Source organism: Tinamus guttatus, unplaced genomic scaffold (assembly GCF_059628265.1).
Source record: "Tinamus guttatus ecotype Peru unplaced genomic scaffold, ASM5962826v1 Tinamus_guttatus_pri_ptg000389l, whole genome shotgun sequence".
Lineage (NCBI taxonomy): Eukaryota > Metazoa > Chordata > Aves > Tinamiformes > Tinamidae > Tinamus > Tinamus guttatus.
Window position 1 is genome coordinate 2,727,209 of NW_028288923.1, and position 27,271 is coordinate 2,754,479.

General features: G+C 39.9%; 1 protein-coding gene across 1 annotated transcript in view; it reads left to right on the forward strand.

Annotated features, from left to right (window-relative positions):
- VAT1L (vesicle amine transport 1 like) overlaps window positions 1-27,271 on the forward strand; it is a 44,593-nt gene that overhangs the window by 15,281 nt on the left and 2,041 nt on the right. Inside the window, exons 4-8 of the mRNA XM_088530844.1 lie at window positions 3,723-3,865; window positions 4,891-4,994; window positions 6,236-6,291; window positions 8,467-8,661; window positions 26,874-26,957. Of these exons, the coding sequence (XP_088386970.1) occupies window positions 3,723-3,865; window positions 4,891-4,994; window positions 6,236-6,291; window positions 8,467-8,661; window positions 26,874-26,957 (582 nt within the window). The remainder of the gene's footprint in view (window positions 1-3,722; window positions 3,866-4,890; window positions 4,995-6,235; window positions 6,292-8,466; window positions 8,662-26,873; window positions 26,958-27,271) is intronic.

Below are 27,271 nucleotides of genomic sequence, written 5' to 3' on the forward strand. Positions count from 1 at the left end.
GATTTTAGATAAGCTTATCTTTACAGAGAAGGTACTAAACAATATGAGTCCTGAATTCATGCGCATCTTTTGTGCATTTTTCCTATTTATTTAGTCAGTTAGATTAGACAGTCAGTTAAATGTTAATCTTCTTATATATGATTAAAAACAAACAAACAACAACAAAAAACACTAGGTGCTTTCTGCTCTACTATTTGACCCTTTAAGCATTTATTGTTTTTGATTCGGGATATACTTTTACCCCCCTTTGAAGATGGGATAGAAAATGCAGAAAAGTCATTACAGCATAGATCTATAGGGCAGAATTTCACTCTACTAGTGCACATTATGAAATATTGACCTTTCTAAATCACTGTGGGCTGTAGTCGTCATTTTTTGTGTCTCCCTGAAAAAAGCAGTTTCGTTGTAAAAATAACTAGCATTAAGAAAGATGCAAGAAAAATTAGTTTGAACTTTGTAATTTTACATTGCAATATTTTAGAAGCCTAAAATCTGGGCTACAGATAGAGAAGGTAAGTAACAGAGAAATGAAGTATGGGAATAGTGAAACCTCTTCCACTCCTGGTTACTGACTAACCCTGTAGAAATCCAGTCTGAAACATTATATAAATAATAACGTTGTCCTCTCTTGAGAGGCTCAACATAGAGGATTGTCATTAGCAATTAAATTCAGCACTATGTGGGAAGATGCCAACACCCTCAGGGTAAGCAGAGTTATCTAATTATCCTACTGTAAATAAAACCCAAGCACTGATTACTGGTATTTACATACAAATAATCAGCATTTCTGGTTGGAAGAAATGTGTTTTTCCATGGATGATTTTACTAGTCATGCATATAGTTTTCAAATGATAATCTTTGGGCTGTAAATATAAATACAAACTTGTTAAATCCAGTGATAATATTTTTAGAATCACAGTGCCAGTTCTTCCTTCTGGGCATATTCCTGTAACCATGCTGGTTCCAGCAGGATAACATGGTTGCAGAGAGAGGCAGAATCTGGCTATCAAAAATCTCTTTTCCCTTTGTTAGTGTACAGACAAAGCAGCACAATGTTACAAGTCTAGTTTGATCTGTTGGAATCTTCTTGGAAATCGCATGGGTTAGTGTTTGTGCAAGGCCTCCCTCCTCTCAGCCTCGCGAATTTGTAGGCCCCGGGTATGTGAAAGCAGAAATGGTGCCGGGGTCTTGCCCGAGCAGCCGCAGCGCTGCTGGCTGCCCCCAGCAGTGCCGTGCCCAGGCCCTGGACGTTCCAGCCCCAGCGAGGTGCCTGCAGGGACCACCACCTCTTCCTGGCGGACAAAAGGCCCCCAGGACACCCGCTCCGGCTCCGGCTCCGGCGGGCCCTGGAGCACGGGTTCCCCACCTGGCGTCGGGGAGGGATCTCTGTGCACGGCTGGGATTGCTGAAGGCCTCTTGCTTTGGGGAAGAAAAGAAAGAGGCATTTCAGTCTTGCCTGGATTCTTGTGAAAACCATGGGCTGAAAAGGTGCATCTCATGAAAGCAGAATCCTTTGCTTCTGGGTTACAGGCAGAGAATATCCTTTCACTCACAATTTGATCCAGATCAGTTTGAAATTCTAAGGGCCACCTGCCTGATTTTAGGCAAATACCTGCATGATGGAGGACAAAACCAAGCTTTGTCCACATATGTCTTGCACAGATTATTCTCTAGCCCAACCAGCTTTTGCTTTTGTTCCAGTTACTCTAGATTGGAAGTAATTACATAAATTCAATACCTCTGTGTGTGAGTGGATACATGTAAGATGTGTGTAGTTGGGAAGTTGAGCCTGCCTGTCACAGAGCAAGACAAGTTTCCGTTTCTAGCACTGTAATTTTCAGCATCACATTAGAAAAGAATCATAGTCTGTTTGAAAGTCCAGAATTTGAAAATATGACAAGAAATTTGCATGTTATCTGCCGCAAGAAATGGCATACTTTCTGCAAGGTCATTTAAAAATCAGTATAAAGAAAAATAAGCTGATGCTGTGGAAGCTGTGTGGGCCAAAACAATGTAGGGTTTCAGATACAAATTAAGAGGAATTCGGCAAGAGCCAGAGCTGTTAGATGCTGCCTTCAGCTCAGAACGTCTCTACGTGGTTTATCTCCAGGAGCTGGGAGGAGATTTCCCTGCACATGCTCTGGGCCACTTTCTGCCCTTTGCTATTGATCATTTTTGAAGATGAAGTACTGGCCTGGATGGGCTGGACTGTAAATGTGACTCATGGCTAGTCTTGATTCTAAATCATCAGTAATGATCGTTTTGGGAAATAGTAACAGGACAAACAGACTTGCTTTAATGTGCTCTACTTCTCACACCAACCTGATGTTCCTACTGTGACAGCAAGAACACGACTTCCCTAGATGCAGTATTGGGACTGGTTCCACTATACCTGCCTTGGGCTGTGTCTAAGTTCCGTGTGTGTTTATATGCCAGTGATTCCGTTCTGGCCTAATAGGCTGCAAGACCTTCCTCAATAAAAGAGGACTGGAATTGTACGTGGACTCTGTCCAAGTTGTCCTAAGTGTGAAGAGGGCAGCACCAGCTACTGTTACTGGTGGGGCTCTCATGGGCTCAGACTAGTGAGGACAACTGCAAATGCAGTAAATATTCACATAGAATTTCCTCCATTATCTGTTGTTTCTATGTAAAGTCTCTGTGTTCAAATTTCATAGTTCAGAAAAAGATTTTGTCCTATGCTTTAATTCATATCACAATAATTTTGAAGGGAGAATTATGGTATTGTCTCCAAAGTTGCCTTAAAATGAAAGTGGTTAAGATGGAAATAAACAATCACTTTTCCATAGGACATAAAGTGACATTCATGGCACTAAGATGAATAGCTAGATGCTGGTGTTTTAGAGCTATTAAAATGAATAAACAAATCTGAAAAAAAAAGAGTGTTTTAATTTTCTGATTTGTAGAATGCAAAATTTTGGAAGATGTAGCTATGAGAGTTTTTTTGTTTCTTTCAATTGCTTTGTTTATCAGTTTCTAGAGGGAAGTATGGCTTTTTATTTATAAAGTCGTAATAGTATTGGTAAATAGACTAAGGCAAAACTTAAGCTTAGGAAACTGTGAAACATCAAAGGCAAATAAAATCCTAAAAAGTACTTTTAAGAATGTCCTTAGATTTGGAAGATGACCCAAGCATTCGAAGCAGCACTTTGTCTTTAGCTTTCTACCTCTTTCTTGAAGGGATGATGTTAATTGTTAAAACAATGACTATACGAGTTGTCCCTTTAGGTAGTAAACTTGTATCCAAATTTTCTAGGTTGATAATAACCACTTTCTGTGCTCTTTGGCCATATGAAGTATCCTGCTTGTTTAGTGCTGTTCCAAAATGCACATCGGATATAAAGTAGAAAACTAGAACTATTCCTCATGCACTTCTTCAGTAATCAGTTTAGGCATTCCTTGTATATTAACAAAATTTTTCCTTAGATTACAATGTCTTTGTTAAAAGAACAACTCTTCTATGATACATTTTTCTGATATATTAAACTCAGATTTTCTCCCTAGTTACTTTTTTTTTCCAGGATATCCTTTTCCTTGAAATGTATTTTTTTTCCTTTTCCTAAATTGCTAGTATGAAATTATTTTGGGAGTTGCTTACGCATGGTCAGCCTTTCACTTTTTTTGCTGTATTATGAACAAATTGCCAGTTGCAACGTTCTTCACTGAGTCTATGTCAGTGAATTAATGTAATAATGTATTTGCAGGGTCAAGCTGTTGCTCAGCTGTGTTCAACTATTCCCAGCGTTACAGTTTTTGGAACAGCTTCGTCTTTCAAACATGAAGCTATCAAAGATTCAGTAACTCATCTCTTTGACAGAAATGCAGACTATGTTCAGGAAGTAAAAAGGTAATCTTTTGTTTTCCTGAGTGAGAGTTACATCCTACCTAGCAAAAGACTAAGAAAAACCCTTTGGAGATCTCCTATGGGAAGATATTAAATATGTGACTTTGGGAACTGTAATTTATTCTAGATATAATTCTGAGCACTAAAGAGAAACTGAGTGTCTGGATTGCCTTTTGAAAGAGGTGGAGAGACGGATGGCACAGCTGTCTGCCCCAGTTCTGCTTTACTGGACATTAGTCTATTCTATTGCTTAGGGGACTTGGGTGCCGCCAGGGAGGGCTGCCCCTTTGCCTGCCCACGGCGCACAGGTTTAGGCAGCCCCATTTCGAGGGGAAGCCCTTCCTCTGCGGAGAGGCGCTGGGCGAGCACGGTGGGTTGAGAGAAGGTGGTGGTGGGAAGTGGCTTTGGTGCTGGGGCACTGCACGCAAGAGCTTCCCACAGGGAGCAAGGTCAAAAGCCAAACACCAGAGCCATAGAAATGGGAACGCTGGGAGAGAGGGAGGGGGGGATCTCGTCAATGAGGAAGCCACTGAAGGCTGCTGAGCTGCAAGTGGTGCATTTGTCAGAGGCCTGAGTACAAATAAGTGAATAAACTCTACGCAAGGCAACAGTGCTCAAGAGTCGACATGCTCAGTTTTGATGCCTTCTCTTTGTGCTTAAATTAACTCTTTGCTGGGGCATAGTTGATGTGAAGCTTGAAGCAAAATGATATGCTTGGTAAAGTTATCTCGAAAGGTCTTCTGTCATAGACGAGCTGGACTAAGAAGAGGTATTTCCTTATGAATTCAGTAAAAGAACAGCAAGAGATACTTTGTCATAACGTATATATATATATATATATGTAACTTTACTGCATATATATATATATAAATTTACTGCAAGTCCTCACAAAGGGCGAAAAGGTGTTTTCCCCTTCTTTTCGGTCTGAAAGGTTTGTGTTGCTGAAATATAACCATCAGCTTGTATCATGCTGTTTTTGTGATACCTCAGAACCTACTGAAAAGTGATTTTTTTTGCTTACATTTTAGAATCTCACCAGATGGGGTAGATATTGTTTTGGATTGTTTGTGCGGAGAAAATACTGGGAAAGGCCTCAGTCTCCTCAAACCACTTGGGACTTACATTTTATATGGTAAGTGGAAAAAATGCAGGTATATATTTCAAAGCTACAGCTTTGCTAAGCACAAAGTACAGCTTTGCTAAGCACCTTTGCTAAGGTCTATTAAATTCATCAATGCTTCCCACTCCAGAACTTGAGGCTTACCTGTGTGGCTGGTTTTCTCAGTTTGGCCATTTCCAGTCGAGAAGTTTAGTAAGGCTGAGCATAGAGTGAATTACTGAGATAGTTAAAAAAAAATCCCCAAAGTGAAAGTGCCTGTATCAAATTGTTAGCATCATTTGCTAAAATGATGCACGCACACACACACACATAGATATATATATGTGTATGCTTGGTTCTCTAATTTACAGACCACAGGTATCAAAATAGTATGGTCTCGGAGACTGCAATAAAACAGAACTCTGTTCTTGTGGGAAGGGAACTTGGAGGCTGCTCTGCATAAGTCTCTGGTCTTCATTTGAGCAGACTGCATATAGTGACTGCTGTGCACGCAGAGCAGGCGCCTCTGCTGCCGCTCTGCCCGCCGCGCTGTTTGCGGGCGCTGAGGCCCCAGTTGGCCGAGTTCTGTAGAGAGCTGCTACAGGGACTGCTGAGCTTTGAATGAAGACTGTGTCCTTGCAGTGCAAGGTGGAATCTCTTCACGGATAAACATTCCCACTTCCCTGCACTTTTACCTAGCTATGCAAGGGGCAGTAACGGTGCATAAGTTGTCTCACATACCTGCTTGGACCGTAGAAGCCAAGTGGCTGCCCGTAAGGAAGTCCAAGCCAAGCGAATGGTTACTGCTGCTGGCGGCAGGTTGCAGTGTGTGTGTGTGTATGGTCACCCAGGCAGGATCAGAGCTCTGCTGAGATACAGCTGTGGGCTGATGAGAGAGGAAGGACATCAGTGTAGTGACAGCTCCTCAGTGACGGTACATCAGAGGCGGATGGCATTTTACGGCAGAGAAGCAGACAGCTATAGAAGAGACTTGGTGTCAAAATGCCATATGACACTTGAACTGTTCTTGTTTTTTGAGAAGATTTAAGAAATTATGTTTTTGTGATCTCAGAACATCTATTAACTTCTAGGGCTCTGTCACCTTGGACTCTTTGTGGTTTATTTCCACAGTAAAAGGACATTTACTGATCTATTTTAAACTTGTGGAGAAAAAAAAATCTGAAGCATGAATTACAGAAACCATTTTACATATAGTAAATGGTCTGCTTGTCAGCACATAATAAGTTGTCTGTAAATGAACTCATCTTTTACAGGTTCATCTAACATGGTTACTGGGGAAACAAAAAGCTTCTTCAGTTTTGCGAAATCAGTAAGTGTCACACTGCTGTTATTCTGCTCCCCACACTCCTCTAACCTCAGGCTTTTTAAAAAACATTTTCATCTTTATCATTCTCTTCATCTCCATTAAGTTGTTACCTTTCATGTTGCTAAAATGAAGAATGGTATGAATGCAATGTGATCTGACATGTTTTCTTTTGATATAACAGCTAGACAGGATCTGGATCTGTGCACAGTGCGTATTTAATTTGTTAGCTAGCAGACATAGATCACCTGTTTAGCTATGTTAAAAATCAGAGTGCATTGTTTATTCATGGATGGTGGAATGACGTATCCACAGATGAGGAGAACTATGCCCTCTATGTTTCTTATTTCTGAAAAAACTGTCAGTACAGTGCACTGAATTAAGAGATCTCTATCTGTTACGACTGGGCTTGTGTCCAGTCATCTCCTTCTTTTCAGAGATTAGTTCCATGCAGAAAAGTATTCTTCATTTCTCCTTCACCTCCCTTTCAAGTGGCATCAAAGAGATTGTGCTGTGACATTTCTTTTCTCACTGATGTTGTCAACAAAATCAGAACTCAAATGTTAAACTGTTCCTCACTACAGTTCTTTACTACAGCTACAAAATCTCCTCAGAAAACTTAGGAGACAAAAAGGACAAACAGATCAAATAAACTGCTAGTGAGCAAGAACCAGGTGTGAGAGTGATTCCTTCAGATAAGACAAAAGGGAGAAACCCTGACTAAAGACATATCATAAAATCTTCCTGCCAAGAGCTCATTAACAGCTTCCAGCAACAGCCACTTCCCAGGAGAAATTAACTTCAAAAGCCTCTGTGGAAGGCAAATCAAGATAAAACAAGGACTCTAACAAGAAGCATGAATATACGTTGCTTTCAACTTTACTCAACAGTTGCAGTGACACAATCTTTATGCTGTTGTCAAGCCTTTTTGAAATAAAACAAGATAATACTCATTGCGCTTTTTATTATCGATGCTGTGTCCAGCATGTGATTGCCACCCACTGTAGAATCTGTAAGGTAGATTGATCCACTGACAGCAGATTAAATGGAAATAATTTTCAGGTAGTACTGATATTTTGTTTTCTTTTGTGGGTGTTTTTTTTTTGATCAAAATAGAAGGATTTCTTTGATTTCCAGCCCTCACCTGCCAAACTTGTTTTTTGAATGACAGTTTCCCTTTCCAGTATCTGCACCATTGGCATAGTTGAGATAATTTTCCCTGAAACTTTGTATTTGTCTCTACTGAAGTTGCAATACTACCTACCTTGCTGCCCCCTCACTCAGGCTTGTGGAGGCTTTCTTGCTACCAGCAAGGTGTTTGACTACACTAATACAGAAATTAAAACTGTTGATTTCAAGTTCAGAACTATAAAAAAAAAACTTTAAACAATACAGTATTTTTTTTTTAACTGTAGAATGATTCTTCTCTCCAAATGCTCTTTTCAGTGCTAATACCAAATATTGTTAAGGAAGGCAAGGCTTTATAATAAAGTAGTGCATCAAACTGTTCATAAAAATGTAACTATTTTGTATACTAATATAATAATTGTACAGGTTTTTTTTCAGTATTAAACTTATCAAAATTGTGTTCCAATGAAACTCGCTGTGATGAGGAGTCTCAGTCTTCAGGATGTTCTTGGAGTTAGATATGCAATTATTTTATGAAGCCTGCTCACCAGCCATGAGTGTGAAAGGCAGCTAGCTGAGCAGTATATGGCTTCCTTGCTCTTTTGAGAGCCAAGAGCTGCTCACAAAGGTTAGGTGCTTATCTGGCAGAAAAGGATAGCAGCAGAACTAAGAAGGGACATCCATATCCCTTATTTCTAATTCCATGTCCTAAAAGCAGAGCTGGTCATTGTTTTCTTAATAGGCTGAGGTCATGCAACAAAACCTGTAGTTTGTTTACACAGCATTCAGCAACTGCATGCTTTTTTTTTTCTTAAAAAAACACCTTTTCTCAAATAAAATGCTTGTAAACAGGAGAGCCAGCTCTACAAATTTAATGTGGAGATCAAGCCTTCCTTCCCGCTTCCCTGTGTCAGGGAGCCAGAGGAGTCCTGGAAATGGCATCTCTCGCTTTGACTAGTGTATCGTGTCAGCACAGGCACTTTTCTGGTGCTCTTTGCTGTGTGTGTCCCCAGGAGTGTTGTTCTAACGCTGCTCTTGTTTCTTGCTTTTCAGTGGTGGCAGGTTGAGAAGGTAAATCCTATCAAGCTGTATGAGGAGAACAAGGTCATTGCTGGATTTTCTCTGTTGAATCTACTCTTCAAACAGAATCGAGGTGGCTTGATCAGGAGTGTATTGGACAAACTCATAAATCTATACAATGATAAGAAGATCAAGCCTGTGGTTGATTCTCTATGGGCCTTGGAAGAGGTAGGAAGAAAATTTCTTTCCATGTTTCAAAATTTATAAAAATGCACACATTTCTAGATGTAAAAACATATTTAATGTATTAAATTTATTAATGTGTTTGTTTTTCAATTTATATAAAAACTCTCTCTGAAACACTTGCCATTCAGGAAGTGCATGATTCAGGACTATTCACAGTTCTTTTAGTAGCTGTATCTGCGGCTTCAAATACTCTGTCCTACTTTGTTGAGAACGCTAATTAGTGTAGTTTTTGACTCTCCAAACCGTGTCAGTGCATGGTGTGGGCTGGGGTCCCCGGCGTGGTTCTCGGAGCAGGCTGCGTCACGGTGTTCGCTGGGTTGTACCACACAGGGTGTGCGCTGGCTGCGTGGCCCCGGGAGCACCACTCAGCTCTATCACTAATTTTGACCAAATGAACCGAAATATCAAGCTGCTTAAGGGAAGCAGATGTTGGATAAAGAGCTGCTGGCTCAGGCTGAGGTCAGGCATGACCAGATTGTTCTGTCCTTGTCTGAAAGGGGAAGTGCTTCAAAGAGCAGTGTAAAATGGAAGCAAGATCAGAGTTAGATTTTGGGCCTATTTTGTTTTATTTATTAAAATACATCCCAAAGTATTAAAAGAAGACTGACATAATGCTTCAGATAGGCATTTTGCAATTTGCTTGTGCATGTACACATGTGCTTTTCCGGTACTGGTGAGCAAGAAAAGTGTAAGTTAAAGCAGTAAAAGAAGCCTAATTTGTCTTGACTAAGAAGAAGAAAAGAAAGAGAGAGAAAAAAATGCACATTACAGGCTATTTTAATAGCCAGCATGATAGGAATTCGTTGGGAGATTTTTGTTTGGTAACATTTAGTACAACATTTGGCAGTAGCATGCAGGATTTCTACTGTTATATTATGAAATGTGTAAATACATCTGTTAGACCACAGTCTAGAAAACTGCAGCTCATTTGTCAAGCCTGCTCACTTTTTGTGATTTATCTGGCAAATTACAAAGGAAATTACTAGCTAGTATCTTCAGGACTATAGCAGTGCTAGAGGTGTTTGTAATCGATGATGAAGTATTACTGTTCATTCTGGGCATTATCTTTTATTTGTGGGGTATATTTTGTAAGTTTATAAATACCTTCAGATTCTCAGAATGAAGTTAATATGATGCACAGAAAGATGTGTTCTGGTTGAGGACTAAATGCAAACACATTAGGAAATGTTTGTGTATATTTTTTATTCTATTTTGGGAGGTTTCTTGGTTTAAATCCATAGCTCCAATCTCTCCCTGTCCCCAGAGGTTGACATTTGATTGCTTTTCACTTCCTATTCAATAATCTGATTTTCTTGAAATGTCCACTTTTATCTGCCTGCTGTCAGTCTTGTCATTAATACAAGCAATTGCTGTTTGAGGAATTTCCTGACCCGTGTGAGCTTTGAGAATAAGCATGTTTAACTAGAGAGTGGCAAAGATGTGGACTCCCAGCGCTGCATTTGAAAATGAATGATCTGCATAGTGATGTCTAGCTGACTGCTAATATCAAGACAGCAGTGTTCAACAAGTGTTGCATCGACTTAGCTTCATACGAGTCCTCTTGAACAGAATGGGTTCCTAAGGCAGGATAGGCCAATGAGACCATTCTCATCAGTATATAGTATTTCCCAGTGTTCTGATTTCTCTGTTTAAGGGCCTCATTCAAAGGCCATGGAAGTGAACAGAAGGGCTCCTAGTTTTGCTGGTGTTGGGTTTTAGGGTGACTTTACCCCTTCTATGCAGCTTGCTTAAATTAGTTCAAGAAATGGCTGAGGAAACAGTTGGACAGATTTTGTTCCAGATGGAAACTTGTAAGTGACTTAATGTTTTTCAGTGCAGCAGGTTATTGCTGATCCAAGGAGCTTGAGATCTAGAACTACTCACTACCACTGTTTCATAGTCCTGCCGAGGTGTTATCTATCCTTGTTGGTTCAAGAAGGTTATTTTTTTTATCTCAAACTTATATCCATAAATCCTAGTTAAAAGCCTATTCTCAAGTGGGATATTAGGTCCTTTTATATGATTTAAACGCAAGAAAGGTTTTGCTAAGAGAGATGGTAACAAAATCTGCAGATATTTTAAAATACTGGGGAATTATTCATCATGAGATGGGAGAAGTCATACATTAAATTAGCTGCTGTTGAGATGTTTCATTGTTATGCAGCTATTTGTTTATGCAGTGAAGTGTTTAAAAGACCAGATAATTTATAGATGGTACATGCTTAAAACACTATTATGTAGTAAAGAGCTGACTGTCTGGTAAGATGCATTTCATTACAGCTGGTTTAGTAGTGTTTAAAACAGAATTAATATTCAGCTGAGCTTTGTGATTGTTTCTTTGTCAGTAACTAATTATCTAATCCTTGACTTGCAGTAAGTCATCTCCATTCTGATAGCAAGTTAAACAAATCTGTCACAAACTTTTGCACATCAAACAGCCAGTTAGGAATGTGGCAGTTTAAAACATGGTCCATATTGTTATATTCTCTGTAAGTTCCTTCCCCTCGCATTAGACTACCCTGCTTTAAAAAAAAAACAAAAAACCCTCTTTAACCATGTCAGCAAGTTATCCCACCCGGGCTATTTGGGTAGGTCACCATATGGGTGACCTACAAGGCTATGGGAAGATGTATTGACTCCAGGTCTGCCTTGGTGTTATTTCCTTTGATATCTCACACCAAAGACTTCTACTGCCCTAGTTGCAGTAGGAATGATGAAAATGCTGAGATCTGGGCAGTGGAGTTATCACTTTGCTAAGAGGTAATCTGCTAATCCTGGAAGGTCAGGCTGCTCCTTACAGGGTGTGCTGAAGGAAATTGGTGCCATTGCTTGGTGGTGACAAGGCACTAATGCTGCTTGGCAAACAGCAATGCAGGAGCTACCACCCAGAGCCAGGAACAAACCCCAGCCCTTAGCTGGGATTGAAATCAGGGGAATCTGGGCACTGACCCCACCTGTGGATCAAGCCCTGTAGTTTGGAAATGCCCATGAGAGCGCTGCAGTTACTGTGTCTTGTGGTCAGGGCACTGCATGTTTTGAGTGGCAAGAGCCTAGCACCATTCCCTAGCTTGTAAGAACTGCTAAAACATCAGTTCTACCCCTCCACATCCCTTTTTGTGATTTATTATGTTGCAGGTCTAACTGTAAATGAATTTATTATATAATTGAGATTTCCTTGTCTCTAAGCCAGTTATTTCCCTTCAGTCAATTGCTAAGGAAAAACCAAGCTGTGTTTAAGAACTAAACCTGAAAGGAGTGCAATGCAATGATCACATTCTAGGATCATTACAGAATACCTGCTGATACCACGATTTGCTTTAAAAGAATCAGGTTCTCCTGTGTCCCTGTTTTCATGCACTTCCACTTTCTACATTAGTTTACATTGCTATTAACTTACAAAGGAAAACAGCAGAAGTCTTGTATGTTCAAAATGAAAGCTGGAATCTAGTGATGAGAAAGAGGGCACAGGAACACTTCCCATACCCACCCTGTGCTGCATTCTGGGGAGGGCAGAGCCATCACAAGGTGTCTGTTCTAGCGCTGCTCTTGCTGAACACATCCTTTGACATAAGTGACCTTTTCATCTGTTCATCCCTGTTACTTCTCTGTGTACAACCAACTCCAGCATAACAAGTTTTATACAACCTTCATGCAGATATCAAAGCTTACAGAAATCCGAGAAGCTCTGTCTACTGATGGAGTAGGTTTCACAATAGCAATGTGGGAAAAGCAGACTGAGCAATAAACTGGATTATTTCTAGGTAGCTTCCTCCTGTGTTTGATCTAGTTATACACAGTTAAAGGAAAAATATTTTTAAGATTTTGGTGATAGTAAGTAGAAAGCAATTCTATTTAAAGTTTACATCAATATCAAGTACAATGCACACAAGTTCTAAATGAATGAAAACTGAGCCATGAGTAAGATGATTTTCATAAAGACTTTGCAAAGAATGCTTCCCGTGATGCTTACCTGAGGCAAAAATTAAAATTCTGAACAATTTCAGTACTATATGTTTAGAGGAATGAAACATATCTTGAAAATACTGGCATTTAATTAACTATTAGAAGTTTTTTCTTAAAAAACATAGTTCACACTTGCTTATAGGATCCTTGCTGCTGCCACCTGAATTAAGTTTGTACTAAATGCCTGTATCATGTTGTTTATATTTCCCCCTTTAGCACTGATGAGCAGGACTTTAAGGTTTTTTGGCTTCACACCATAGCAATGGAATGTGCTTATGACTTTATTAAACAAGTGAGACAGGAGCAGGGTAAGACTTGGACACTATGGGCACACAATAAGGCCTCAGATAGGTAACATTAGTTGTGATTATCACAGAATCAGATTGGCTAAATGAGCTGTTTTAAGAAGTTCAAACTTCACTTGTTAAGTCTATTAAATACACAAGAAGTCAATTATTTTAATTGGTATATGCCATATATTATTCATAAATACTACATGAACATTAAGCCACATGAATGGAATCTCATTAATTTTGCTGTTTCCTTTCTTGCTTGCTTGCATTCTTCTGACGTTTAGCTTGCTTTGCCTGCCCTGCCAGCTATCTACCTGTGTATCCGAACAGTTTTGTCACCTAGAGTCCCCAGCCCCTTCCTCTGCGCACGCTGAGAGGGCCCATACTGCAGCACGTAACTGGAAGGTCAGGAAGGAGCCGGCGGTGCCGGCGCTGCCCTGGTGCAGCCCGGGGCAGCCGAGGAACCCCCCTCTCCACCCTGGGCTGTCGGCAGCGAAGCCCCTCGGCGCGCTGGCTCGCAGCTCCTGAGAGCCTTTGTCACTCCCGGTGCTCCGGGAGCCCTGCTCTCACAGCTCCACATATTCCACCAAATCTCAATACAGCAGCAGGGGAATAAAGTCTTAATGGACTGAAATGAAGCAGCAAACATGGAAAAGGATTTTGGCACCATGTCTGATGAACGTTGATGTTGTGTTCACACTTGTAACCGGTTACAAAAGTCAGAAGCTGACCGGAGTGAGACAAACTCTGAATTCACATAAATACAACCTGCAGCTACGGCTCTTTCCTACTTTACTTAGTGAGCATTTTGCTAAGAATTAATTGTTAAGGTGATATGCAGGGAGAAATACTTTTCTAGAAGGCATGAAACACTAAAAGTTGACAGTACAGTGCTGAGTCACGATATATGTTTTAGGCTAATGACAGGTTGTCACTTCTATTTGTCCTCGTGTGCCACAGAGAGAACAGCTTTCTGTAACTGCAGCATAAAGAAAACAACAGCTAGATTCAGTTCCTGATGTGAGGGAGAAAAGAAAACACAGGGAGGAAAATAAGAGGAGGCACTGATGGATTCCACTGAAGAAAATGTGCATTATTAGAGATAAACTAGATAGTTTTAATTTGCTAAGAAACTTTTTGGTGTCAGTTCAAAATTTCAAAGATTTATTTTTACCAGCTGACAAGGATTTTCACAAAACTGAGTCAGAATTACTGAAGTCCAACTGGGGATGCTGAGAGAGCTGAGAAATGCCATCTTTATATGCCTGGTACAATATAGGCTATAAATAATTCAATTTCCTGCCTTTGAAACCTTCCCATAATAATTTTGTGACTTTTCTTTTGGCCTCTAATTTGAAAAAGATCAGACTAGTTGTTTTTTACTGGTTTAAGCTGGGGAGTTTAATACTTCACTAGTCAAAAAATGCCTAGAATTCTATCCAGGGAATTGCTGGAAAAAAAATCTTGGCAGACAAGAATAAAGAAAATTTCTCTCTATTTAAATGTGCTAGATCTGTTTTATCTGAAAGATGCTACTGCAGCGACATTGGTCCCTATGGCAATCCTCCAAGACTGAAAATGAGCAGAAAGGTTAATAGAGCAGAAGGGAATGAGATGATTCCTGAGAGAGCAAAATCATTGTGCTGGAAAAACTTCACTAGATAACAGGCGTGCAAGCTTTTCTTCTGTATGTTCTAGCTCATATTTCTCTTTTTAGGATTCTATATGTTCAGCCTATACAGTGATAAGGTTCACTTAAATATCCTTCTACCACAGCTAAATGTTTAGGTTTTTTCAGCAGAGATACAGATCTCTAGTAAATGAAATTAGGCCTTTCTGCTTTTAGAAATAACTTTCTAAAATGAACACAGCCCTTCTACAACATGGCTGTCAGCGTATCTATGCAACAGTAGCCAAAGCAAAAGTAAATTATTAGTTCCCTCAGTAAAGCCAAGTTTGCCTCTCACCAGCTGATCATATTGATGCCGGTTTTGGCAGACAGGTGGAAACTGAAGTCTCAGGAGCAACAGTGCAAATTTCATCTCCTGATTTTGGGATTTTCATACTAATAAAGTTACTAGATCGTCTTCATTGCAAAAAAAAAAAAAAAAAGGAAAAAAAAACATTTTTTTGGCTGCTTTACTTACTGCTATCTATATCAGCTACAAAATTTTGATCTATAATCTTCTACCACATAACGTATTGTGGATAGTGACTGCAGTTAGGAAGGACAGCTGAATGCTACATTTCAGGAGTCGGTGCATTCCAATCCTTGAGTCCTGCTTGACACCAAGGTAGGACTGACACCTACCTGAATCCAAGATTCAAAGTGACTGAATCCTCACAACCTGGTCCTAACGTTCCTAAAGGTCAGAAACACCAGTGATATGACCAGAATAAGAAAACTATGGTCTTTCTGGAAATGAGATGGACCTCTCTAAATGCACTAGGAGTGTTGATGAGGAGCGTACGCATAGACAAAACTCTATCAACGCCCCAGAATGTCCCCAGTCAGGCTTGACATAAAATGCCCTACAGGTCAGAGCAGAGCTCCATCTAGGCTAGTGCACGTTCTCCAGCAGTGGCAGAAGGACATGCAGTGTAGGAAGAATATGCAAACCTGGCCATCCTCTGCAGTCACCCTTCTCAGTGCTCCACGTCTGATCCCACGTGCTCTCTTCTGGAGCTCACCATGACTGCTTCCTCTCTGCCTGCTCCCGGGAGCTTCACTGAATGACTGCAGGGACAGTTGCTGTAAGGAAAACAGTATTTTGTAAATCTTCGAAAAATGGGAAGTTAGGCTGCTTACAGCACAACTAACACATCAGATTTCAAAACACCCTCATGTAATAATTTCACCGTAAAACAGAATTTCATTACTTTCCAGAAAGCCAGTTAGGAGAAACTAACGTCTTCCAGGTCCTGCTTCAAGCCCAATTTAGGATTCACCAAAGCAGGCAGGAAACTTTTCTAAAGGCTGTGAAAGTTGCTCACAGGTACTTGTTCCGTAACAGCCGCATGCAGTACGTAAAAGTCTGTTCTGATGCCATCTGATTATTAGGCTGACCTGATTTGCCTTCTGGATCTCTTTTTTTTCCTCCAATTAATAAAAATTTCCCATCTCGCAATTTCAAAACTGAAAACTTTATCATTTTCCAACATTAAAGAATACTGTGATTATCAGTCTAAGAATATTGTGGAACTTCAGTTTACTTTTCTGGTAGTTTTGCCCTGAAGAAAATGCAGTGCAGCATTTTTGACTGTATGTGATGCGAAAGGACACTTTAGTGAATAATAGTCATTAATCAAGATGAATGTTCTCACCTAATGAAAATGGCCCATATATTCCTTCCAATCATTTTATGCAAAACAAAATCACTCTTGGACGTAGACATCTCTTAAAGTAATCCAACTTTAGTATGATAACTGAGATTTTTATATGATACTCCATTTTAGTAACGATGACATTGCTCATTGCAGATAATAATATAAATTAATACTAAGGTATTGATCTCAATACTAAGATTTCTGTATTATAGCCTGCTATGAGTGAATGAATGCAAAAATATTTCATAGGGCAAACCACTATATGATGGGCAAACCAGCAGTGAATTACAGAAAATAATACCAAAAAGAAGTTATGTCATTTAAAAGTTTCAAATGAGCAACTGACTTTCAGCAGTTCTGATTTTACTGAATATATTCTGATATGCAAGAGTTCAGATTTCAGATGTGATATTGAAGTGCATCATTTGAAAATGTAGACTATATGTATAAACAAATAAAGGCATCACAGGCGGTTTTTAAGCCTCTTCATATGCTTTTTGTTTAACAGAGCAAAAGTCATGAACAACTAAATTCCTTACCATGACAAAAAAAACCACTCATATTGACAAGAAGCTGAGTTTTATTTTATTGTATGTTATGTTTATGTCAGTTGATACAGTACTTATGTGCAGTCAGTTTGACATCAGTTTAGAATGAAACATTTTCTAACTATGTCAGGAAAAAAAGCAATAAAACAAATAGGGCTGGAAAATATACTTCATAACTGTCAAATAGTGAACAAAATAATTTCAAATATCTTTCATCTCGCTTGCATCAATGGCTTCAATCTTATTGTAAACTGATAAAGCTCATACAGAGAATAAACATGAGTCATATTCTTTAACATTATAACTGTATTATAATTCTGTGGGTTTCTGTGTTTTTTGCTTGTTTCCTAAGGAGAATTTTAATGAAGGCAACACTTAAGAAAGATACCTGGTGACACCCAATGGTAGGCTCTGGCTTAGAGAGCTTCTTGAGTAATGGGAAAACATAACATCTTCCTAGGAATACTTAGGTTCTCAGTCCTTATAGAACTCCTTTTGGAAACCAAAAGGTTTCTGCAAGAAATTAAAGAAGAAATATTTTATCATTTGGATCTTTGGAAGCCTTTGGGATTTACTTTGATGAGACTGAAGCATGTACTTAATTGTTACACTGATTAAGAGTAGACTTTGTAGATCAGAATTCGTTGTTGTGAAAGATGAGAGAGATTTTTTCAGACACAATAGTAATGTGCTCTGGTAATCTGGGATTTGGATATGAGCCCTCCCAGATGCTGGAAAAATTAGTGTCAAGCCTTTTTATGATTACGTCTCTACTGTCTAGAAGACTGTGTGTGTATTATATTTTGTAATCAGTAAGTTTAGTTCCTGTGGTTTGGAATAATTCACACAGCAATACTGGAACAGAGCATAATTTCATCTCAGTAGTAATATAATAAGACTTAAGCTCCCTTTAGGCAAGCAGACAGAAGTTGTACAGATATTTCTAAATTTTTATCACTTTTTTTTTTAAGATCCCATATTCTGAAATAAAGTGGAACATGAAGAAGGGAAGGATCTGAGGAGTAAGCAGTAAATGTTTGGGACTGAAAATACTGAACTCCCTTGAAATGTTTAGATGAGATGACAGAATTTAGCAGCAGAAGTTGTACTGATCACAGGTTTTCTGCCTGACTTCCAAGAAAACTTGCAGGAGTTTGCATTTTGACATCCTTTTCCTTCCTCACAAGATCCAAGAAGTAGAAGAAAGTGAGGCCTGGACAGTCAACAGCCCCTATTGCTACAAGAGAAGGAGGAGAGGCCAGAACACAGAAGGTTGAGGAAAAAAAGGAAACTGCTGTCAGGCGAGTTGCAATGCTTTAAGCCCTTCAGTTCAGGGTCACGGTGAGAAATACTGAAAGAATTGCTGGTGCTGGTGAGCTGTGCAGAACTGTGTAGTAAAACCAATGCAGAAATTAGTCTTTTGTGAAGATAAAATTCTTGAACAACAGTTTTGGTAGAGGGCAGAGCTAACACTGAAGGACAACTGAAGAGATAAGATCAATGGCATACTTTGCCAAGGGGTCATACAAGCCATCAGCCTAGAGTGCTGATTAAGTAATGAGATGGAGAGAGGACCTATCTTTGGGAAAGCTTTCTGTAGCTCTGCAGCTTCGTAAAACAAAGTGCATTCTCTCTGGTGAGAAGCATACCACGAACTATCTAAGTTTTATAAAATAAATTGTTTTGCTGCCAGTAAACAGAAATTTTAATAAACAGACACTGATAAAAGCTTGGGAAAGAGCAAGAAAGTAGCTGCACGTGAGTTCTTGTTTTGTCTAACCCAAAAGGCACTTGGAATGGCTTGTAGTTTGAACATGCAACTGTAAAAAGACAAACAGCTTCCTTGGCTATCATAGTTGCAAAACTGTAATAGCAGAAATTCTCTTTTGCCTACACACATGAACACATGTGTCCTTAAGTGTTGTAGAGTTAGTTTCTTAGGGTTTTTTGGGGGGGATCTGAACGCTGAAAATAATAATAACCTGTCCACTGAGGTATTAGTCTTACTTAAAAAGCCACCTGACCAGTCATACCTAACTAATGCTGCAGCCCTCAGCATTATTCCTGCAAACTGTGAACACTGTGTGCCATCGTAAAGAGACCAAGATGTGCAGCTCAAATGTTTTCTTGACAGCCATTTAGTGAAGTAGCATTAAACCCATTAATAAAATCCATGAGCCTGGAATGAGAAGTGCTCTCCCTGGGAAGGTTTAACGCTGCCATTAATAGCAAAGTTTGATGCGCCTGGAACCTCAGGAACCAGGACCCCACATGCCAACATGCTGCTCAAATGGGAAGCAAAATCCCTGCCACAACGGAGCTCTGGTCTAGGTTTTTCATTTATATTCTGTACGCATACAAAAAGCTGGTAGAATTAGCACTGGTTCTTAGTAAAGGCACATTGAAGATTCACCTCACAGTTTATAAGCTGTTTTTTTTCCAAGTGAGAGTGGTTGTGCCCATTTGCCAGGGGCAGTTAAGACAGGCGCTGGCTCAGAACACCTTGCAGCTTGTTAGCTCTCAGGGGCAATTCAGAATATGGTGTCAAAGAGAAGATTCTTCTTTAAGTAGTGCCCTGCAAGCGTCTAGACAGTCTGTGTGAAAAGCTGTGGTTCTGGAAGCGTTTCAGCCTTGCAGCTCTTGTACAGCTGTGAAACAGTATCACTCCAGAAAGGCGCTCTCTGATCTTCCACTTGTGTGTGAAGAGGATTCTCTGTTTGCCAGACTCCCACAGAGGAGTAACAGGCCAGCGCTGCTGCTGCAGGGCTGTGCAAGGCAAATAACAACATTCGCCTTCTAACGTCTAGGCATTATAATTAGAAAGACTATAAGATGCAAAGCAATATCCTTACAATGGAGTGTGCATGCTTTGGGCCTGGAGGAAGGGGAGAATTTAATGACTGTAGCTATTAGAACATGCTTATGTGAAAGAGCGCAAATGAGACATATTTGTGGGTCAGTGCAGTGTTTTTCCAAACACTTTTTGTTTGACGAGGTAAGATTTTTAAAACTGATGTCATGTAGCTTGATAGTCTTTAATAAAATAAAGTGCCCTTTTTTTTTAATTATAGTGATGCATGTTATAAACTTTAATTCCTTATAATAGATTGTGTTGGGTGGGATACAGGAATCCACTAAATTAACTTCGTATGTGCATTCAGTTCAGGCAGGAAACTTGCTGCATTTTAACCAAATAAAAAGGGTCTGTCTCTCTTGTCTGCAAAAAACCCTTTGCAGCCAAAAATTTCTCCCTTATATAAGAGGTGCTGTTGTAGACCAAAATAAACTTTTATCAGGGACCACTTTGCTTTTGAATATCCCAAAATTCTGACCATCTGAGGCATCTCTGTGAGAATGGTTGACTGCAACTAAGTATAGAGGGCATCACTGCTCAGAAGGGACAAACGTACTACAAGGGTGACCAGTTTTGGGCTACCTCACTTGTGGCTTTGATGTGTTTAAAGTATAGTGTAAATCAGGACCATGCTATCTTAATTTATACCAGCCATCCCAAGGACTTAGACTTAGACTTTAGGAAGACTTTAGGAAGTCTAAGTCTAAGAAGGTTGGGAGCCTTCAAGAACACAGTGGCAACTGGATCTGTGATGTAGGAGGGATCCCCCTATGGCCAGTGGGTTCAAGGAACTTTTGAACTTTAATATGACAGTCCTGTACTCCTTCTCCACAGCCCTGTGCTGATTTTCAGATTGACTAATCCCAGTGTAGAGTCTGTGTTGTGCTATCACCTAGACAAGAAGAGTGGTGGATGATCTGAATTTAGGATTCTTGGCTTTTTTGCTGCTGTCTTGACTTTGTATTAATTCGTAAATGTAAAAAAAAAAAAAAGATCCTTTTTCTCCAAGCTTACGCTAGTAACCGCTGATAATGAGAAAGGTTGTGCTGTGTTAGTTTGAAGGTTAGATCACAAGTAGCTTACTTCTTGCTCTGTGCAGGATTTTCCAAGGCAACACATATAGCCTCACTGAGACGTTCTTCTATAGCACTTCATTTGCAACCAAAATGCCAGACCCGAGCTGTCAAGTGCTGAATGCCCTCTGAGCTGTCCTAGCTGGCTGCAATTCTCTATGTTGGCAGATCAGATTTCAAGTTTTTTTTTTTTTAAGTAGGAAAATTTCCACCAAATTGATGGTCCAGGCCTACTGTCTAGTAGTTCTAAATAGTTAATTTGACATTGGTTCTGTCTTTTTTATACTTTACTCCAATTGACTTTATAAGTAAAAGCTGGCAAGATTTGCCTCACTATAATTACAAGGCTTTAAGTCTCTTTTTTTCTTTGAATTTTACTCATGCAAAAACAAACGCTCGCTGACGTCAGCAGGAGCTTCAAGGAATGGGGAAAAACATTACAGTTCTGCAGATGTAGCTCTCCACCTAAAAGATACATAACTTAATAGATATCTTCAGTAGCCGAGGGAGGACTCCAAGAGTCAGAATTTGCCGGGAGCGTCAGTTTTTATTCCTTTGACGTTTTTCTCATCTCGGGTCTGGTTTTAGTCTTGCTTCCATGGCAACACGCAGTGAGGCTAAAAGGTATTCCAGAGAAAAGGTCTCTCCTCACTGAGAGGCAGCAGAAGGGAGTCAAGGCCAGAGCTGCTCTTTGCAGCTGTAACAGTGGAGGAAAAAAGGGAATTTAAAAATTACTTTCTACGTGTGTGTATACCTGCAAAATTGTTGGTGCAGAAAGTTCAGCATAACAGAGCATAAAACAGGCAAGTCAGATAAAGTCATTTTGGGTTTCAGACAGATACTAGTACGATGATGTTATCTTCATGGTAAAGAACTGGACTTCATCGCCCAAGTTATCTTCCTACTCCTGTGTCTCAAATTCTGTAATGAGCTAAAAATCATTTCTAAGTATACAACTTCTTAACAGTTTAGTGGTAAATTTTGCTTGTGTTCGTGTTTTCCCATGTTTCTGTTTTGGTAGGTGCTTATGTAAATAGCAGTCCCCAAGGACTGTGTCACAGCCCGGCTGTATCCAGGGAGCCCAAGGCAGGTAAGCGGGCACGTGTACCCTGAAGGGAAGACTTCTGCTCTTTACATCCCATGCCCTAACACAGGCAGTATCTGTGGGTAACGAGGTACCCGTTCACTTCAGAGTTGCTAGACAAGAGGAAAAGCTATTGTCCTCAGTTTCTTGAATTTTCTCCTTTCCACAGACACTCAAAACTAAACAGACATAATCCAGAAGACAGAAACTACACATAAGTTTTCCTTGTATGAAATGCTACTTTCAATATTAAAAGCCATATATGCCAATGAGAGGAAAGCAAAATGTTCTCCTGGTCTGAGAAGGGTATCTGCAATTATAATGCAACCCACAACTCATATTAAACACAACGCAGTCTCATTATAGACCACAGCAGCGAGTCTAATAATGAAAATCATGTTGCTTTATGGCACTAATGAAAGCGGGAGCATTAAAGCTTTGCTTACAGGGTATCTCAGCTAGAATAGACTGTGCAGGAGGCATCTTTTTCTTCATTATTGCACACAAATGATGCCTAAATAAATGTTATTGATATTATTAGTGTTTGTAATGCAAATGGAGATAACTCAGGACTCGCTGAAACAGTAGCTGTTATTAACAGCAGCAGAAGAGAACTTGGAATGAAAAATGGACGAGTTTTTATTCGGATTGTTCTTCCATAACTGTGCGCGGGATCTGGATGGCTGCCCGTGGCACTGGGGTTGCTGGAGTAACCCTGGCCACGAGCGGGTCCATGCGGCGCGCAGGCCCGTCCCCATGGAGACGCTGTGGAGGGCCCGCGGCCGCAGGGCGCTGGATGGAGACGCCGTGGAGGGCCCGCGGCCGCAGGGCAGCGCGCGAGGCCCTTCCTGAGGCGAGGGCGCCCACAGGCACCGCGCTGCCCCCCGGACCGCGCCACGGGCTGCGGAACCAGGCCGGAGTGCGCGCCGCCTTCACTGCCTGCGGGCCACCGGGGAGAGGGTCCTGAGAGGAAGGGCTCTTGTTCTGCCAGGGAGAATTCGGGATCTCGGCATGCAAAGGGCATTTTCCACTGGGACTGTAGGAGTGGTCAGCAAGCACTGTCCTCGGAGAAAACAACATCTAAAGGATAATGCTCACTTACAGAATGCACGTCCAAGTAATTCAACCTACTCAACACAGTGTTTCTCTTTCAGCTGATATCCCCTCCATATCAGCTTTTAATTTTAGACTGTATGATGACTCTTATAATTATTAACTTTTTTGCAATTCTTCTCTATATAAAACAAGTTAAAGGAGACACTTTATTACAACTTATATTTAAAGAAAGTCTAGTATGGTGGTAGATAAGCATATTAAGTAGCATTCTGAAAACTTCCATTTTTTTGGCCAATAGCCTCAGATTGATTTGGAAAAGATTTGAAACTGGATAAAATGAGTCTGCTGGAAACAGAATAAGAAATTTTAGAGAGGAGGGTATATTCACAGTTCTTGATGTTTTTGAGTACACTAAGAGACAACCTGGTAGTCTTGGAGAGGACTTAATATAGCTGGTAAACTTCATACTTCCAAAGTCATGAAACCTATTTTAGAGCATTCTCTGGCTGTAACACAAAGGCATTTCTGCTCTTCTCCTACCAAGATCTATTGAAATAATTGTTGCTCTTCTCAGTCTACTACACAATACAGATGGACAAAAGTGGCTGTGATCCAAGAGTATGTTTGAGAACCCAACCATAACATCCCCTCAGGAAAGTGAGGAAAACACACTTGAATAAGCTCTCTCACAGCAGGCCCTCTTTGGTGGCTTTGTGATTTTTTTTTCCTGTGTTTGTATTAAGACTAAAAAAAACACAAAGCCACCAAAGAGGGCCTGCTGTAGAGAGCTTCTTCAAGATGCTGTTTGTACTCACTTTCTGAGGGGATGTTATGGTTAGGGTTCTAAAACATTACTCTTGGATCAAGCCACTTTTGTCCATCTGTATTGTGTAGTAGACTGAGAAGAGCAACATTTCTTTCAATCAGATCTTGGTAGGAGAAGAGCAGAAGGAGAGCTTGTAGAAGGCTAAGAAAACATGCAGCACTTGAGGAGTTAGGATGAAAAAGAAGAATTTTGAATGTTTCTTACAGGGCATGGTAAGCATAACCTGTAAAGGATCTGGAGGCTTTTCTCTTTTGAGACCATAGTTTCTGTGTTATGGATGACTACATTATCACATAGGTCTTCATTTCCAGATTTACTGACTTTGCTAAAGAGTATCTGGATGTGGAGATGTGGTAGTATATCCATGACTGTACTTTTGTAGAGCTAGACAGGGATAGGAGTATATAATTCTTCAAAATTCTTTTTCCGATTATAAAATGGTGTTCCCTGAAGCAGCTGCAAATGGTTCCAATTTGGGTTAGAAAGTTGCCTGTGTTTTTTATCGTTTTTTATTAGATTGAACAGATACAGGAAGATAATTATGCTCAGGAGTGTATTTAAAAAAAAACAGAATGTCAAACTAAAATATGTCTTGATGCAAAAGCATGCTTGAGGGAAAAGGCAAACGTGGGATTAATTTTATTGCTCCTTCACTATTAATCGGTGTCCTTTCTTGCTGCCCAGGAGGGCCTATGCTGGATTCATCAGGCAGTGTTTGGCTGTGCAGCATGCCCAGGTTTATCTTGATTTTCAGCAGTGGGTTTGACGTCCATGTGCATCACTTACTGTCATTTAAACCTGTGTCTAAACCTTTTCTCCAGAGCAGGGTGATCCATCATTCTTATTGGTAACATGTAAGCCCTCAAGCACAAACTTACAAGGTTAAGCTCTGTAATGCACTCAGAGAAAGGCAGACCATATTCAGCACTTAAATATTCAAATTAAGAAGTAAATGTTTTATATGATTTGCACTGAATAACTTCAGTCATCCTTGTGTAAGAGGGAATGTTTTACATATTCAAGCCTTTTGAGAAGTAAGTAGCTGCAGTCTTGGTTGAATGGATATGGACTGTTAGCGGGTATAAGCTGAAAAATTCCACATTTATACAATATCTCCTGGTCTCTTAATTCAGACACAGAATACTGAATGGCATTGCAGTAGTGCAGAATTTGACCAACTGGGTAAGCAAGTTGCAAATTATTATGAGCCCTTCTAACTTCTCTTCACATATATATACATATAGTATTAATTAGCTCCATCTGGATCCCACAGCCACTATTATTGTTGTAAATGTTATTGTTCTTTTTGGCCTCTGCCGGCTGTTTGCGTTTGCAAGCTGCTTGTGAGCGTCCTGGAAGCAACACCTGAACCTTTCTCCAGAGTTTTAAACTTGATAGTGTACATGTGAAAAATGCAGGAAAAGCACATTTTCTGAAAATTGCCTTGCTAAATGTGATATAGTACAGATTAAAACAAACATTGCATTCCCTACTTTCCACATGATGTTTCCGGTAATACATTTCAGTAGACAGGCACATCTGTCTGATGATTTCACCAATTCTGTCCTAGGCCATATTACAGACATCCAAAAGGTTGATTTGGCTAATAGAAAATCAAGCTGCTGCTTCTTTGGAGTCTTTGGATATTCTTGAAGTAATAGTGATTGTATTGCAAGGCAAATTGTTAATATTATTGTAAGTATTTTTAATATAGTTAAGTATAATTTGTGCTGTAAGCAAACGTCATAGAAGTTACTGTGATTTTGTGGACTGCATTAAGAAGTCAACTTTCCAGTCTCCAGTGAGATTCACAAGACAGTGTTTTCCGAGGTTAATTTGCAATGATGTCTGAAGTTGGAAAGTCATTTAGAATTACAGTGTTTTTTCTTTTGTTCTAACAGATTTTTTTTAAGTCTGGTATTTACTAATTGAGGGAATCACTTGGCAAAATTAAAGCTGTAATACTGCATTCACTGCTGCCAGCTTTCAAAATAAGGCTGACAGATGGTAAAGACATTTTGTGCTGAACATCCATTAAATTCAACTGGAAGCTGAGAGCCTTATTCTTTTAGTGTATTTGGAAATCCAATACAAACACCTCCCTGTGTATTAAGCATTCAGTAATGACCTTAGGTGTCTGGACCTCAATTCGGGCTTAAGAATGTACCATGGGAGCCACATGTTCCCAAATCAGCATTTTGTCCCAAACTTCCATGCCATTATTCTTAAAATATTCAATAAAACTATGTCACAGATGGTAGATCGTATTAACATAAACTCTCCAGTTCACTTGCTTGTCTCAACATACACTGCTATGCTGGCAAAAAGTAGTGTGATGAGGATATGAAACAGTCTTTCTGTGTACATTCTCGGTTCCCGCAGCTTCCCACTATGGAAGTGAGGAAACTCAACATCTTTCAATTTTCAGTGCTTACACAGTGGTCTGCATATTGCACATGGAGCGGTCAGTGAAACCCACGCAGCGTTTCAATTGCTCGACACTGAGCTCCCTTAAGGTCTGAAAGCTACGTCAAAGCAAGCTCCTCTGCAATGCACTGCTGAGATGATTTTTGGTTCCTTTCCCACATGTACTAATTGCAGCCAGCTGTTAAATGTCTAGTTTTAGTGGTATCTGTAGGACACTATAAAAAACAACCTCCAAAAACCACTCACTTATGGAAGTGAGAAACAAAGTACTGCATCAATCAACCATTCTCAGGATATGGCTTCTCCCTATAGGAAGGCAAAAGATATTAATTGAAAACACTTCATACTTTCAGTGAAAGTAGAGTTTTTTCACAAATATGCTGCAAGGAGAAAAAGAAATTAATATAATGCACATCCCACTAGTATTAATTCCCTGAGCCTATATTTCACTCTGCACTTTTGCTATCCATTACTTATGTATTATGCTAGCATTATATATGTATTACGCTCTTTGAAAACCATCATCAAGCCTCAGATCCCCTTTTGGCAAATATTGTATAAAAATCAGGCTTTACACAACCATTAGAAAATCCTTACCATTAGTAAGTTCCTTTCAAGAAGCAGTTGGAGTGACATTGCACACAGCATGCCTTAAACATACTGCTGTCACTGGAAGAAAGGAGCATCAAGCCCCTTTATTAGTGTGTGCCTGCAATTTTTCAGTAGATTTATCTTTCTTACAGGTGAAGGAGGCCATGCAGAGAATCCATGACCGAGGAAATATAGGAAAACTAATTCTGGATGTGGAGAAAGCGCCCACTCCCCTGGTGAGTGCAGACCATGCCTACCTGGCATGTTGTCACACAAGTGAATGCGTGGTAATGACCCTTGGAGAAATGTCACTTAAAACACTTTTTGTGTGCTGTTCTCTCCTAAATCTATAGCACCTAAATAGCACCAATAATCATAATTTATACTTTTAACCTAAGGTAAAATGTAAATTCTGTCCTAGCACTTAATTTTCTATGAAGAATGGCCACCTGTCTCTCCAAAAATGTGTGTCTTTGAGTCTTACTGGATTTCTGTCTGGATTCTGTCCCTGTGCTGGAAGACAAATAGGTGTTTCATGTAATACCAAGTT